The sequence below is a fragment of the Rhynchophorus ferrugineus genome, unplaced genomic scaffold, assembly GCF_030347505.1.
Source record: "Rhynchophorus ferrugineus isolate W39M unplaced genomic scaffold, kcgeb_rfMv2 rfM7, whole genome shotgun sequence".
Classification (NCBI taxonomy): domain Eukaryota; kingdom Metazoa; phylum Arthropoda; class Insecta; order Coleoptera; family Curculionidae; genus Rhynchophorus; species Rhynchophorus ferrugineus.
The window spans coordinates 7,827,130-7,840,959 of NW_027472586.1; the positions used below are offsets into that span (position 1 = coordinate 7,827,130).

Below are 13,830 nucleotides of genomic sequence, written 5' to 3' on the forward strand. Positions count from 1 at the left end.
TTATTGTCCCCAAAGCCTTCTTCGCAGGTTAATTCATTTTAGTGAAATATTTCGTTATACATACTATAGGTTGCGCATATTTTTGTCCGCAAAAATCGAAAAGCAACCCATGGAATGAGTGATTGACAAAATTTTTTTATAAGCTTTTTTCGTACGTCAAAATTTAAATTGGTTAAATATATTGGTTTTTGAGAAAATACCGGTGAATTAATTTAATACAGATTGCTGTATTTTATTAATTTATTTTTGAAAGTAACCTAATATTCGTTTTGTCGATATATTATTTTCAATAATTTATAATTAACAATTAATATCACGCTTACCTTTAAAGGTCCAATTGGTTTCACACTACGAAAAATTTCAAAAAGGTTAATATGTAAGTAGAATTATTGACCATCGCGTTATCGTAAAACATACATAAACAAAAAATATTTTACCGTGCTACTGGATATTTTAAAATAAAACGATACATTTTAAACAAATATTTATTGGTATTTTCGTAAATAAAAAATGAATGGTAACTATATATTGACTAGAAAAAATCTAACTGATCCAGTATGATATGAATCAACTACGTAGCAACTCCTACTCCTTTCATATTTTGTCTAATACTCAGCAGTACCACGTCTTTCCTCCATCATCCTCCTGGTTTTGTCAAATTTCTGGCTTGAATTTCGGTCTGATATAGGGCGGAGGGCTCGGACGACAGTGAACGCCCCTGTTCAGGGTAGAGTTGGGACTATCTGTGTGACTACGGTTGAGGAGCAGCATGTCTGAAGGCAGGTCATGTCCCAAGGCATGGTTGGCCAGAGAAAGAGCTTGAAAAGAAGCTGTGGTGTTCCTGGGAAGGTAACCTGCAGGTTGTTCTGATACGTCGATACTACAACACAGGAAAATAATCATTTACTATGGTATAATGATCAGATATTAAGCACACAAGTTTCAAAAAGTTTTAAGAAAACCAATATTACTTCGATGGTAGTAAAAAACAAAATGGTCTCGCGCTTTTAGTTTCACACTAACACTTTTTACCTCCCCTTATGCCAATCCAGGCAAATGTGGAATAAATTGTCTAAGAAAAAGTCACTTTGCTCATCATTTCTGGAAAAATATCAACAGGCGCTTCTCTAATAACCATTCAACATATTTAATTTTAATTAGGTGGAAAAGTACTTACAGGTCTTCGTGTTGGAAACAAAGAATGAATGTTAAAGCTAATACTAGAACCAGCATTATAATCGTAGGTATTGTTATGGTTATCGCTAGTTCCCTATTATAGCTGCGAATTGGTATGGTATCTCTGGACACGGGTTGCCATTCATCATCAAACTCATCCCCATGAGCGAATGTTGATTTATGCATGGCCGAATTATTATTTTCTTCTTTCTGGATCTGTACAATTTTGAAATTGATGAAATTAAATTATACATTTGGGAACAATACGGGGGTTATTTTACCAATCGAAAAGAACACCAATCCAGAGCAAAACCAACATCTCTGAAGAACCTCTCCACCGATGTCCTTTTATAATCCCTAGGGCAAGGCTGCATTTTATATAAAGGCCTGATTTCCTCTTGCAACTCCAATAATTCTGAAGAGAACACTATTTCGCTCCCCAGCCTTACTATCACCCTGTATTCAAGTTAATAAACGTCAACGGATGTATACTTAAAAAACCTATAAAACAGACCCTTCCCCCTCATTGGGATTAACGGGTTTCCTCGCTCCCATTTCCACGGCGCTTTCCAAAAAAGTTACATAGAGATCCTCTTCGGAATCCCGCCACAAGTGAATTCTGAAGATGTCTTTTAGAGCTTCCATTTTTTCTACCTCGAACATGTCTTCCACGTTGAGATTGTCGATTTTCAGGTGTACCTCGTACCTGGCGGGGCTGCGTTTCTCCTGAATAACGATATTTAAGTTCTCTACTCTGCAATAGGGTCTTTTACCATTGATAATGTAATAGAATCGGTATTACCTGGTCTCGTAATTTTTTTTATTCAACCCCACCACTTGCAGCGGTACAATAGATTTTTTATGATTAGGCGGTACTCCATAAAGGAAACCCGAATGGTGTTTCTCGCTGGAAACGTAATGGATCCAAGACGGTAAGTCTGGAGAATGGGCCAAGGAGGCTTCGTAAACAAACTGATCCTTTCTCCCTTCGTAAGTCCAGTTAAACATAGGAGGATCTATGATAATCTCAAAAACTTCGGTCATTAACACATTATGATCTCTTGCAAAAGCAACGCTAAAAAATAAGAAAAACACGACTCGTAGACACATTTCGCTACAGTAAAGGAGCAATGTTTTATTTAGATCAATGCAAAAATACAATCAATTTTATTTTTAAATTTTACTGTGCTGCCATCTAGCAGATGATGTAGGGATAGAGGAGAAAGTAGTTTTTTAACTGTAAAGTATTATGTATACTAAACAGGATAAAATGGATAAAGAAATCTGTAAAAGCAGTATACTAACCAATTTTTTGCTGGTTTCTTCTTAAAAAAATTAAAGCTTTTGTAATGAAGGTAGACAACCAGCAATAATGATATTAAAACATCTGACAAGAAAACAACAGCTGAGTGTCAATATTTTCTTTTATATTCCAAAATAGTTTAGTCATGGCAGGAGCTGTGGATGAATTAAGTGGGTATTAAATTTAAAAATATTTATTGATATCAATGAATGACTAGCAATTTGCATAATACGTGTATATTTTATTTTCAGTGCTCCTGGAAAGGGTTTTTCTTAGATTAGGTTCTGCAGAAACTGACGAACAATTGCAAAATGTTTTATGCAAGTTTCTACCGCCAGTTTTACTTAAGTTGTCATCACAACAAGAAGGTGTTCGTAAAAAGGTATTATTCTTTATGGATTATGGAAGTTGTTTTTTTATATTGTTCATTTTTTATCAAGGTAATGGAGTTGCTAATACATGTAAATAGACGAATTAAAACTAGACCATTAGTACAGTTACCTATAGAAGCTTTATTAACACAGTATCAAGATCCAGAAGCTACTTCTTTTGTTACTGTAAGTTGCATACATATTTGAACATTTTTCTGCTATTATTATATAAATATATTTCAGAATTTCACTATTATTTATATAAAATCTGGATTTCCACGGCTAGAAATTGAAAAACAAGCTGAACTAGTACCCATGGTATTAAATGCTCTACAAAATAAACCAGTTACTCATATGGACAGTTTGTTATTGTTGCTAATACCATTGCTAGGAAAAGTTAAGGTTCCTACAGAGCCTGAAAAGGTTGCTACATTATTTGGGTTAAATGAAAAACCTCAAATTTCTAAACATTTGTTAGAATTATTGTTAGATATGCTTCTGTTACCTTATAGTGCATTGTCACCACAGTCCCCTTCTGGGGAAGCTCAGTCAAGCAATGTTTCACTTCCAGTTCCTCCTGGTATGAGTGAAATGACATATAAGCGTATAACTAATAACAATCCTATGAAGCCAGAGGAACTGGAAGAAATTAAGCTGGGTATAGTAAAGTTCCTAGCTCATGGTGTTTTCAAAAATGAAGACATCCTACCTCATTTCATAATAGCAGCTGCAGATACTAGATTTGCCGTTGCAAACTTAGCAGATATGGAATTGAAGAAAGTCATAGGGTATGTTGGAACTGAACAGCATGTAATATTTCGATAAAAACCACAATATATTTAGGTCAGTAGATTGGGGATCATGTCAAATCTCTCAACCATTATTTACATTGTTTTTGGGTACAAAAGTACCCAAACAAGACTTGAAAAAGGTACCTGCCAGTACAAGGCTCAGATTAAAACTGCTTACTTATTTGTGTAGAGTGACAGATGCAGGTTTCCTTTTTCCTGCCAGTATTCAGGTCATATTCGACAGTTTATATGGGGAGAACACCAATACCAGATTGAAAACATTAGCTCTGAATTTCACTAATAATTTGATCAGATAGTAAGTGAATGTTTGGATGTGAAGGTGATTTAAAGACACTGGTAATCCTTTTAGTGCGACTGGTGATACCATAAGTAAGGTGGCTCCAGTTTTATTGGCTGGTCTCATTAAACAGATCAAAGAGGGCGAGGACGTGCACAAAGGTCAGGCCTACGTTACGATAGGTATGCTAGCTCAGAAATTTCCCCAGACTGTGTTTGAAGATGTGGGATTACTGGAGCTGTACTTTAAACACCTGGAAGTCGCTAATCCGGATATGAAAATACAAGTGAGGGAGGGTAAGTGTCGTTTATCTTTTATATGGAGAGCGGTACTTCATTTGTCTTTTTTAAACCATAATAGCCTCACTTTTGTCATGCTAGTTATGTTATCATCTCTGAGACAAAGAAAAACATTATCTGGTTGCTAAGGTAACAAAAAAAAAACAATCTTGAGCTGCTTAACCATTTTTCGAGTCACGTTTTTATCCAAGATGAATAAATGATTTACTTCTTTTTAACTAGATATATTAATAATATATTCACCCTAAAGTATTTTTCTCGAATAAAATGTTATTTCTTTTTACTCCCTTCTACACAGGTCTGTTAAACCTAATACTAGCGTACAAACACGACATATTCCCCAGCGAGGCGAATAAGGATGGAAGGTTGCAGCTCCTGTTCGCCTTGATCAAGATAAATATGAGCTCGGAGGAACCGATGGTTCGATTTGCGAGCGTCCGTACACTGGCCACGATATTTCCGCCGGATCATGTACCATCGAAATTTTTGTTGTTACTTGGTACGGGAGACAGGTAAGTGAGAATTCAGAACCATCTCTCTGTTTTATAAAATACAGTTTTATCATAAATTTTGATCAAAAATAGTCATCTGAGATCTGGTTTCATGATCTACCAATCACACCCACTGTGAATTCTCCTGGATATAACTTAAAATCTAGTTGCAGCTAGTTAACTTTGACTTGGACGCTATATGAGTCCATATAATCATAATTCCACAGCACAGGTTTATTCAGTTTAACTGTTAAAGGAAGGACGAGGTGTCTCAAGATGCGTTCAAATCACTATACGGTTCTTCTCGCAAGAACGACGTAGACCTGGCCAAAGAGACATCGGACAAGTGCGTAAGTATGCCTTCGTTTGAAGAGATTACCGGTTATGTACATTATGAGGCCGAGATAAATATGGAAGATAAGAAGAAACACGTTGTTTATGGGAATCATACGTTACCTTTCGATGTCAATACGTACAAGGAGGTAAGTAAGGAATATGGTATACAGTAATTCTTCATTTTACCTAACATCGATTTGTATCAGTGGATATGCTAAAATGATATACCATAAAAGCGAATTTACTAAAAAAACAACACACAAAAAATTACGGATTATTCTCGAGTGACATAGATCGGAGGAATCAACGTTAGACTATATGACGAATTATTACAGCTATGAGACAAGCATTCATTGTTGGTTTACGTCCCTATTTTGTAGATTTTACTGTATCTCCGCTTATGCCTGATTAGGGATCTGGACGTACCTCTTACGCGAGAAGTGTTGAAACACCCTTGCGAGTATTCACCGACAATTTCAAAGCATCTCCGCGAACTGTTCGAGAAATGCGTTAAGAAAAATAACGTTTTGGTGCAATACGGGTCCTTAATTAGGAGGTTACTGCTAGCACATCCAGGTTGGTGATAGCACATTATCCGCGTCTGGTTTTTCGACATCTTTCGCCGTTTTAGCAATTGAACCGTTAAGCTGCATGACGGAGTTGATTGCTTCAGTGCCGGAACTTAAGAGTTTGGTCGCAAAGGATGTGCAGTGGTTGAGAGACCAACTGAACAACACTAAAGAGGAAGTCAGGGAATATAATGCCGTGTTATATTCATTGGTTTTGGTTGAAACGGTAGATGACGCTGCTTTCATTGAAGCAATAAAATATTTGATTGGTAATATTGGTAGTTAATTAATGAGAAGACATGCTTAATTGAATGCTTTCCAGGCCAGACAACAAGCAAAAGCTTGGAAGCTCAACACGGAGCTCTGCTGGCAATCGGAAATTGTATAGAGTATTTTATATTAAAGAAAAAGTGGGAGAATACCTTAATGGAAAATAACGAGCTAATCAGGAGTGCCATCGAAACACTCGGTAGGGATATCATTAGTGATTAATGTAATAAGCTAATTATCTCGATTTTCAGCATCTTTTTTGAAACATTCGAACCAGCTTCTGGCGGGAGCTGCCTGTACTAGTTTGGGTGGTATTGGAAGGATACAGGGATTACCATTAGACAATGGTAAATCTACCCCCTCGACGGATAGCCCTGATGCGAAAAGACCGGCTATATCAAGCATTACCAAGCTACAATTAGTTGAAAAACTACTTGATATCATGAATAATGTGAAATTATCTGCAAAAGTTTGTTCAAAGTGTCGTTATTATGTAACTTGTGATACTGACAGGGTCTGTTGCAGGCCAGGGAGAAAGCTGCGAGATCCTTGGGTCTGATATGTGTCGGTGAAAGATTCGTACATACCAAGAAAGTCCTCCAGGGATTGCTACACACCGCTAAGGAGGTGGGTACGATAATTGAAGTGAATTTATCTATTCCAGAATATTTCTCTTCCAGACCAAAGATGTAGAGGTTCATTTCACTATTGGCGAGTCCCTGGTAATGGGCTGTCAAAGCGTTTGGTCAGCAGAGGCCCGCAACTCGTGGAAAGTCCTACCCAAGGATTACGCGCCCAGTACCACAGAGCGTTTGGAAGACGATCATCTGGACTGGTTACTGGGGGAGTTGTTGCGGCTGGCTTCACAAACTCACCCAAACTCAAAACAGGCTTCGTGCATTTGGCTATTAGCAGTTATTAAAGGTACATTATTAAGTTCTTGTAAATGAAAACTGTTTTTTCGATCTAATAATCTACTAATTAATGAAAAAAATCACAAGATTTAAATATTAGACCATGTTGGCTTCTATAAAGTTCTACATACTCTTCTACATACTTCTACATATTCTTCTACATACTTCTACATACCTTTGCAAAGCCATAACTAAAGATTAAAATCAAGTAATCAATCCAGGTAATTGATTAATATGAAATGGTTTAATAGCTTAATAATTATTATTATTATATATCAATTACTTGATATTTATAATCTAGGGGACAAGCATTTTATGATCTCACCGTCAGATGGTATCATATTTAAACCACCCTCGTAAAATGGAGTCGTACAATTACTGGTGTTATTCATCACATGAGGGGAAGGGACAGTTGGTATATCCAATGTCTACATTTTAGAAGAGAAAATACCAATATCGTGTTGCCTGAAATACTACTAGAGCATCACAACATCAATATACCCACACATCTGCAAGAACAGTAAACTCCAAATCTATAAAACCTTCTCTGCATGTTTAGAGGAATCAAACAAGTGGTACCAGTTTATCTCATTCTAAATGAATCTCCCCTATATTTGCATAGGACATTCAAATTCACTCAAATCTATTTCACTCCTATTTTTAGGAGCCTGTAAATTTCATTTGCAATTCAACATATTGCACACAAGTTTCATATAAAACTTGTTACAAAATTTGGATCTTCTTCAGGGTGTGGAGAACGGGAACCTATTAAAAAACGCTTGCAGGAATTGCAGAACACTTTTATGGGCTTCCTGAGTGAAAACAATGGTAATTAACAATCCTACGCCAGAATTATTATGTTACCTAGTACTGTTACAGACATAGTCCAAGACGTCGCTTCCAAAGGTCTGTGTGTTGTTTATGATACATATAAATCCGAAGAACTGCTCGCTGCTTTGGTAAAGCAACTTACGTCAGGATCCAGAGGCGTAGGTCAAATATCCAGCGATACCAAGTTATTCGAGGAGGGACAACTGGGGAAGGCTCCTACAGGGTACGAAATTTCGCCTTTCTTTCGGTTATTTTAATAGGCATCGTGTTACAGGGGAAACCTGACCACTTATAAGGAGTTGTGTTCCCTGGCCTCCGATTTAAATAAGCCCGACTTGATTTACCAGTTCATGCATTTGGCGAACCACAACGCCATCTGGAACTCCAAGAAAGGAGCCGCTTTCGGTTTTTCGACCATAGCTGAGAAATGCGGAGAAGATCTGAAGAATTTCTTACCAGATATCATACCGAAGCTTTACAGGTAATTTACTTTAATATATGAGGTATGTTCCACATCACATTTTTATTTAACAAAGTACGAGGGTCACTGTTTATATTTCGGGAATTGGCAACACTGTTGTCGTGTGAGTCCATGTGACGGTTCCATCGTAAAGTTTGACATTTTTGACGATATACGTACTCAGAACATTTTGTCGCACGGACGCTATTTGTTTATTTTATATTTAGTTGAAAGTTTCGTCTCGGCAAAAAATGGAACTGAATCGTGAACATTTTCGTGCGATGCGGTAACAAAATGTCATCAGACATTGACTGACAATCTGCCGGAGAGATCCAAGTAACTATTAGAATTTTACAAATATAATTAACAATTTTACTCATTTATCTCTCTGGCATCCTGAACAAAATGTTTGCATGGTATGGACTGTAGGAACCATGTAACCATGGAGTGGCTCATCTTAAGACACTCTTCCAATAACAATTACCAATTTTAAAAAACGAATTTCCGCTAAAGGAGAAAGAACTAATAAAACAGCATTTTAAAAAACGTAAATTGTTTTTCGAAATATGCGACATCATTTAACATCTGCTGGGACTTGTAGGTACCAGTATGATCCAACTCCCAGCATTCAAATGTCCATGGCCAATATATGGAGGGTACTGGTATCAGAACCACAAAAAATGGTAAGCTAAACGAATGTGTGTAATTCCTTACAGTATCCAATTGACGTTTTTATTAGCTCGACCAGTACTATAACGAAATTCTGCGGGATCTATTGGACAATATCAATTCATCTCAATATAGAGTCAGACAATCCTGTTGCTTGGCGTTACAGGATTTCTTGAAGGGATCTCCCAACAGATCAATTCACGATGCGGGTAAGCTTTGTGTTCGATCTCTTGTCGGTTTTACCACGTTCTATTGCCATAGTTGATGCCATGGATGAGCTGTGGGGAAAACTATTCAGAGTGATGGACGACCATCACGAACAGACAAGATTGACCGCCACCAGAACAACGCGAATTCTCAGCAAGGTTCGTTGATTGCTAGATGTCGAAATACGTTGCTACTTATCCCTTTTTTTAGCTGTGTATCAGAGGATGTGATATTAGTCAGGGAAAAGCCGGAGTAAAAATGGTAGAAGCTATCCTTCCTCCACTATTAAATACCGGAATAACTCATACTGTTACTGAAATACGTCTCATCAGGTAAACCGAACACGGTTCGATAGGAAATACTTGTTGATTTACAAATGTCGTTTTCAGTTTGCAAACTGTCTCAGAATTAGTTTCCTCGGCAGGGAAACAGCTGAAACCATTCTTGCCCAAGCTGATTCCCGCGTTGCTTCAGGCCACCAGCGAACTGGAGTCCGCCAAATTGTCTTATCTTAGTACGATGATGGGAGGGCAGTCTCAGGCGCAGGAAGCAATCGATAGCGCTAGGGCGTCCATCGCCAAGTCGCATTTCACCACGGAAACGGTGTCGAAAGTTCGTACTATCGATTATATCGGCCGGATCCGTTATTTCACTGTACTGTTGTTTTAGAGCTTGCAATATGCCGACGCTACCATTCTGGAGGAGTTGGTTCCTAAAATCGTGGAACTGATGAAGGGTTCGGTCGGTCTGGGTACTAGGATTGCGTGCGCGCACTTTATCACGTTGCTTGTGGTGCAATTAGGGAAAGACATTCAACCCTACTCAGGTAAAAAGTATATTATAACCGTGTGAAAAAGTAATCCGCTTTTACAACATTCTTCCTTGGTATCTGAAACCTAACATAAAATTGCATTTTAACCATCAGGCATTTGTCTTTCAGTAATAAAAATAATAGTTATGTAGAAACAACTCAAAAAACTTCATTTTAAAGTAAGAAAGTAAACTTTGATCGAGGAATGATATTTATTTATAAGAACATAATTGATAGCAGCAACTTACTCCGACAAAATGGTATTTAGAAAACGTGGATCAGTTTTTCACTCACTTAATCCAATTACAGTGCGGTTTTTGTTATACTTTTACGCCTCCTTCGATAGGCAAGTTCTTGGCCACGTTAGTTAACGGACTGACCGACCGCAATTCCGCGATAAGAAAACATTACGCCACCGCCATCGGCCATTTGGTCTCTACTTCCAAAGAATCCAGCTTAGACAAGCTCTTTGACAAACTGAAACTGTGGTATTTCGAAAGGGAAGGTAGGATTTAAAAGGCGAATCATGAACGTTCAAAACAACTTTTATTATGGCCTCATAGACGATTCCATCAGATCAGCTTGTGCCCACACTATTCAGTCCATAGGCGTTCATAACCAAGAGATTTTAAAATCCCATTCGGAAGTGGTGCTACCGTTAGTTTTCTTCGCAATGCACGCGGATAAAACGCCAGAAACTCAAAATACTCTGGACGTCTGGACGGAGGTTTGGTCGGAACACAGTCCCGGTGAGTTTGGACGAGTTTTAAACACATTTTCTCGTTCATGCGTTATTTATTTTTCTTAAATAATAGGCACTGAAACTGGAATTAGACAAAATATTGAGAATATCTGTGCAATGTTAAAGGAAGCTCTGGAATCACCGTCGTGGACGTGCAAAGCTCAGGTATTGTAGAATATTAATTAATTTATTACCACTGTTCTGTTGTACTTGCATTAATACACAAGCAGGGCGAGTACGGGAATAATAATTAATTAGGTTTGGCTCGCTTCAATCTTCTGATTTCTTGCGTGTTGTCCAGAAGCAGTATTGCTTCCACGTTGCTGTGATTTAGCAACCTATTTCATGTTTTAAGGCAAAATCTTTGATCACTTCGAGTATTCATTTGATTTGCAGCATTGTTAATTAATCGTAGAACCTTATTTTGACTGGGTTGGATTACTAGTTCGTTTGATGTTTTAGTGCAACCCCATATTTTCACTCTATAAGTCCAAATTGGCTTTATAATTTACTGATCAACCAATATCTTAAGTCAAATTGGATTTTAGGTAGAGTATTTTCCGACTAACGAGTCCAGTTGCTTGACTTTGAGTCTAATCTGCTCTGCTTTTTGTCTAACATGATGTTTTCAATTTAACCTACCATCGAGATATATTGCGAGGTATTTAGCTGATCCTGCTTGAGGAATCGGGCATCCGTCAAGTGATATAATTCGGTTTTTATCATTTCGCCGCAACGCAAAGTTAACACAGATATATTTGGAGCTATTAAGCTGTATTTTCTAGTCTCCAATCCATTGATCGTTGACCGCTACTTGTACTTTTTCTATAGCCTTAGACAGAGATATATCTTTTGTCATGATAACTGGGTTATCGGCAGTTCCAGGTACTGTTTCTTTTGCTGTTGGGATATCAGCAGTATAAAGCAGATATAGGAATTTTAATTAATAACACAAATTAGAAAAACTAAGTTTCAAAAAATATTTCAGGCCGCTAATGCTATAGCTACAGTCGCTAGCAAACTGGGAACTACTATGGATAGCAAGTACCGAAATGTACTATTAAATATTTTGCTGAGTGGATTAAGTGGTAGGACGTGGAATGGGAAAGACAAACTGCTGAAAGCTTTGAGTAGCATTTGTACTAATTGCAAGTAAGTTGTTTGTTTTTGGTTCATTCAGTCCAGACTGATCTCATCTCTATCCACAATTTGTTACAGAGACGCAGTCAAACAAGACCCGGAAGTAAACCCAAAGAGTATAATAGACGCCGTACTGAAGGAATCTAAGAAGGAAGAGATCAGTTACAAGATCAGTTCATGGCAGTGTTTGGGAGAGGTCGTGTCTGCCTTGGAAATGGATACGTTCGAGGAAGTTTACAATATTATTGAGTCGACATTAAGAGGTAGTGGGGGAAGCAACGAAGACGACGAGGAGGGCATGTCCGCGCAGGAGGCCAAGAAGGGTCGGGAGAACGCCATTAAGCTCAAGGAGGAGGCTTACGAGACCTTGGGGAAGGCGTGGCCAGGCAATAGCGACGCCACCCAGAAGAAATATCGGGAGTTGGTCGTGGATCATATACTGGAGACTTTACCGGTGGTGACCAGATCGGTGCAGGTCAGCGTTCTCTCGGCGTTGTATAACTTCGTCGATAAACTCCTCCTCCTGAAGCAGAATTCCTTGGACGAAGCCGACAAACGGGACTTGGGAAAGATCGTGACGAAAATCTTGGAAGCGGTTACTTATTCCTTAGGTAACTCGATTTTCATCCCGTGTTCGAACACATATTTTCTCATCGCAACGTCTTTTAGGGATCCCTAAGCACACTCGACTGAGAAAGGAGGCCTTGAACGTGATCTTCTGTCTGGGGACGCGGCTTAAAGCTTGCCCGGACGCGAAAGAACAAGAACTGGAAGTCGGCAGGGCGTTCGCGCTCGCACTTCCCGATTTACTCAGCGACACTCAACCGGAGATCAAGAGCAGGGTGAACGATATCAAGAAGATGTTTAGTTAAGGATGCGACTTGGATTAATTGCTCGATTAATTTTGTAATAATTGAATTTCATTAAAAACTGACCATTATAGTACTATTTTTTTGTTTCTGTTGCGTGGATTGGGGTAAAAACTACTATTGAAGATGGAAAGAGTAGCTGTTAAAGTAGTATTGGCTAATAAAATTAACTTTTCATACTTCGGAAATAAATGAATTTATTTATTAGAAATTATTTATTACTCAAATAATCAGAAAAACAAATATTAAGAGCTACTCTACTAATATTAGATAATGTAATAAAATATATACTTATTTGAATATGTATGCTGAAAAAATCGTATATGATCAACGAAAAAAAATATATTGATCAGGAACCTTACCAAATAAATGAGCACTTGCTTATAAAATGCACCAAAATTAATTAACTAATTATATAACACTGAACTGATATCAACTTTTCGTGGATTTACTCTAGAAATATTAAAGTCTAAAAAACTTACGTTAATATCGGATAAATATTTTGCTCGAAACTATTTTCCATACTATTTAGTAACTTCAATCGAAATTAAAAAATCTTAAAAAAATAAATATATACGATAATATATTCAAATTAATGATTAAACGTATATAAAAATATGTTATCACCTGTTCCTAAAATAATGATTACTTTGAATTCCATTTCTGCAATGTTTTATTTTTTCAATCGATAACATATTGTCGATCAGTATGACAATCAATTCCTAGTTATAATATGGTTATAATTATGAAGAGGTAAAAAAAATAAAACAAATATTTAACATTTTCTAGTTACTTAACCTGCAAATGTAAATAAACGATCTGATTTACTGCATGATAGTTTAAACCAACCAATGTCGCAAAAATTTGAAAACGGTAACAAATTGTTGGAAAAAAATTGGTACGTTACGTGATTCAAAAAAAAATTAAGCGGAAAATTCTAATGTTTATTTATAAACAATACCGAGCTATTGTTTTGAATATGGGTTAAATACCTTTTAGTAGGTGAGAGACGAAGTACTGCCTTACGGTTCTTTTTTGTGTGTTATATAATTTCTCTTAACGGTTTCGTACGGTCCACACAACTGGCCTTTTGTCGGGCTTGTTCATGCCGCGGAATGAATTTTCTTAAAACTTTTGACACATTCGTCGTCGAAACGGCATTTTAATGGCTGTCTCGTTAACCGATCCGTCACACAGAACGAATCCGTTAGGTAGTCGTTGCATTCGACGAAATGAAATATAAATTTTATAAATAATAAAGTCTCTCTGGCTTAGCGCGAATT

At 37.3% G+C, this 13,830-nt stretch overlaps 2 protein-coding genes across 3 annotated transcripts; one reads left to right on the forward strand and one right to left on the reverse strand.

Moving 5' to 3' along the window:
* Positions 1-471: 471 nt before the first annotated feature.
* Scgalpha (Sarcoglycan alpha) lies at positions 472-2,292 on the reverse strand. 2 transcript variants are annotated; one of them, XM_076409181.1, is made up of 6 exons: positions 1,979-2,292; positions 1,691-1,930; positions 1,458-1,632; positions 1,178-1,392; positions 1,033-1,101; positions 472-880 (listed from the first exon to the last, which is right to left on the reverse strand). In XM_076409181.1, the coding sequence occupies exons 1-6, from the start codon at positions 2,284-2,286 to the stop codon at positions 655-657; spliced, it is 1,233 nt and encodes a 410-aa protein (XP_076265296.1). In that variant the 5' UTR covers positions 2,287-2,292; the 3' UTR covers positions 472-654. The 2 variants fall into 2 exon arrangements, with proteins under 2 accessions (XP_076265296.1, XP_076265297.1); XM_076409182.1 differs by lacking the exon at positions 1,033-1,101 and having other exon boundaries at positions 1,979-2,291.
* Positions 2,293-2,556: 264 nt separating this feature from the next.
* LOC143199363 (proteasome adapter and scaffold protein ECM29) lies at positions 2,557-12,626 on the forward strand. The gene is made up of 29 exons (XM_076409133.1): positions 2,557-2,649; positions 2,731-2,861; positions 2,920-3,036; positions 3,094-3,638; positions 3,694-3,957; positions 4,012-4,235; positions 4,537-4,750; positions 4,986-5,211; positions 5,446-5,641; positions 5,697-5,903; positions 5,957-6,103; positions 6,156-6,373; positions 6,430-6,531; positions 6,585-6,828; positions 7,566-7,646; positions 7,698-7,872; positions 7,924-8,130; positions 8,711-8,792; positions 8,849-8,987; positions 9,040-9,143; positions 9,196-9,317; positions 9,375-9,597; positions 9,655-9,811; positions 10,143-10,301; positions 10,360-10,545; positions 10,612-10,703; positions 11,527-11,690; positions 11,757-12,289; positions 12,348-12,626. The coding sequence occupies exons 1-29, from the start codon at positions 2,625-2,627 to the stop codon at positions 12,548-12,550; spliced, it is 5,487 nt and encodes a 1,828-aa protein (XP_076265248.1). The 5' UTR covers positions 2,557-2,624; the 3' UTR covers positions 12,551-12,626.
* Positions 12,627-13,830: the final 1,204 nt, after the last annotated feature.

Coding starts and splice junctions, on each gene's coding strand:
- Scgalpha (XM_076409181.1), bottom strand. CDS start 2,286: ATGTGTCTACGAGTCGTGTTTTTCTTATTTTTTAGCGTTGCTTTTGCA. Junction 1,931..1,978: donor AAAAAAAATTACGAGACCAG/GTAATACCGATT, acceptor ACCCTATTGCAG/AGTAGAGAACTTAAATATCG. Junction 881..1,032: donor CTGGATTGGCATAAGGGGAG/GTAAAAAGTGTT, acceptor CCTGTGTTGTAG/TATCGACGTATCAGAACAAC.
- LOC143199363 (XM_076409133.1), top strand. CDS start 2,625: ATGGCAGGAGCTGTGGATGAATTAA. Junction 2,650..2,730: donor AGGAGCTGTGGATGAATTAA/GTGGGTATTAAA, acceptor TTTTATTTTCAG/TGCTCCTGGAAAGGGTTTTT. Junction 6,104..6,155: donor GAGTGCCATCGAAACACTCG/GTAGGGATATCA, acceptor CTCGATTTTCAG/CATCTTTTTTGAAACATTCG.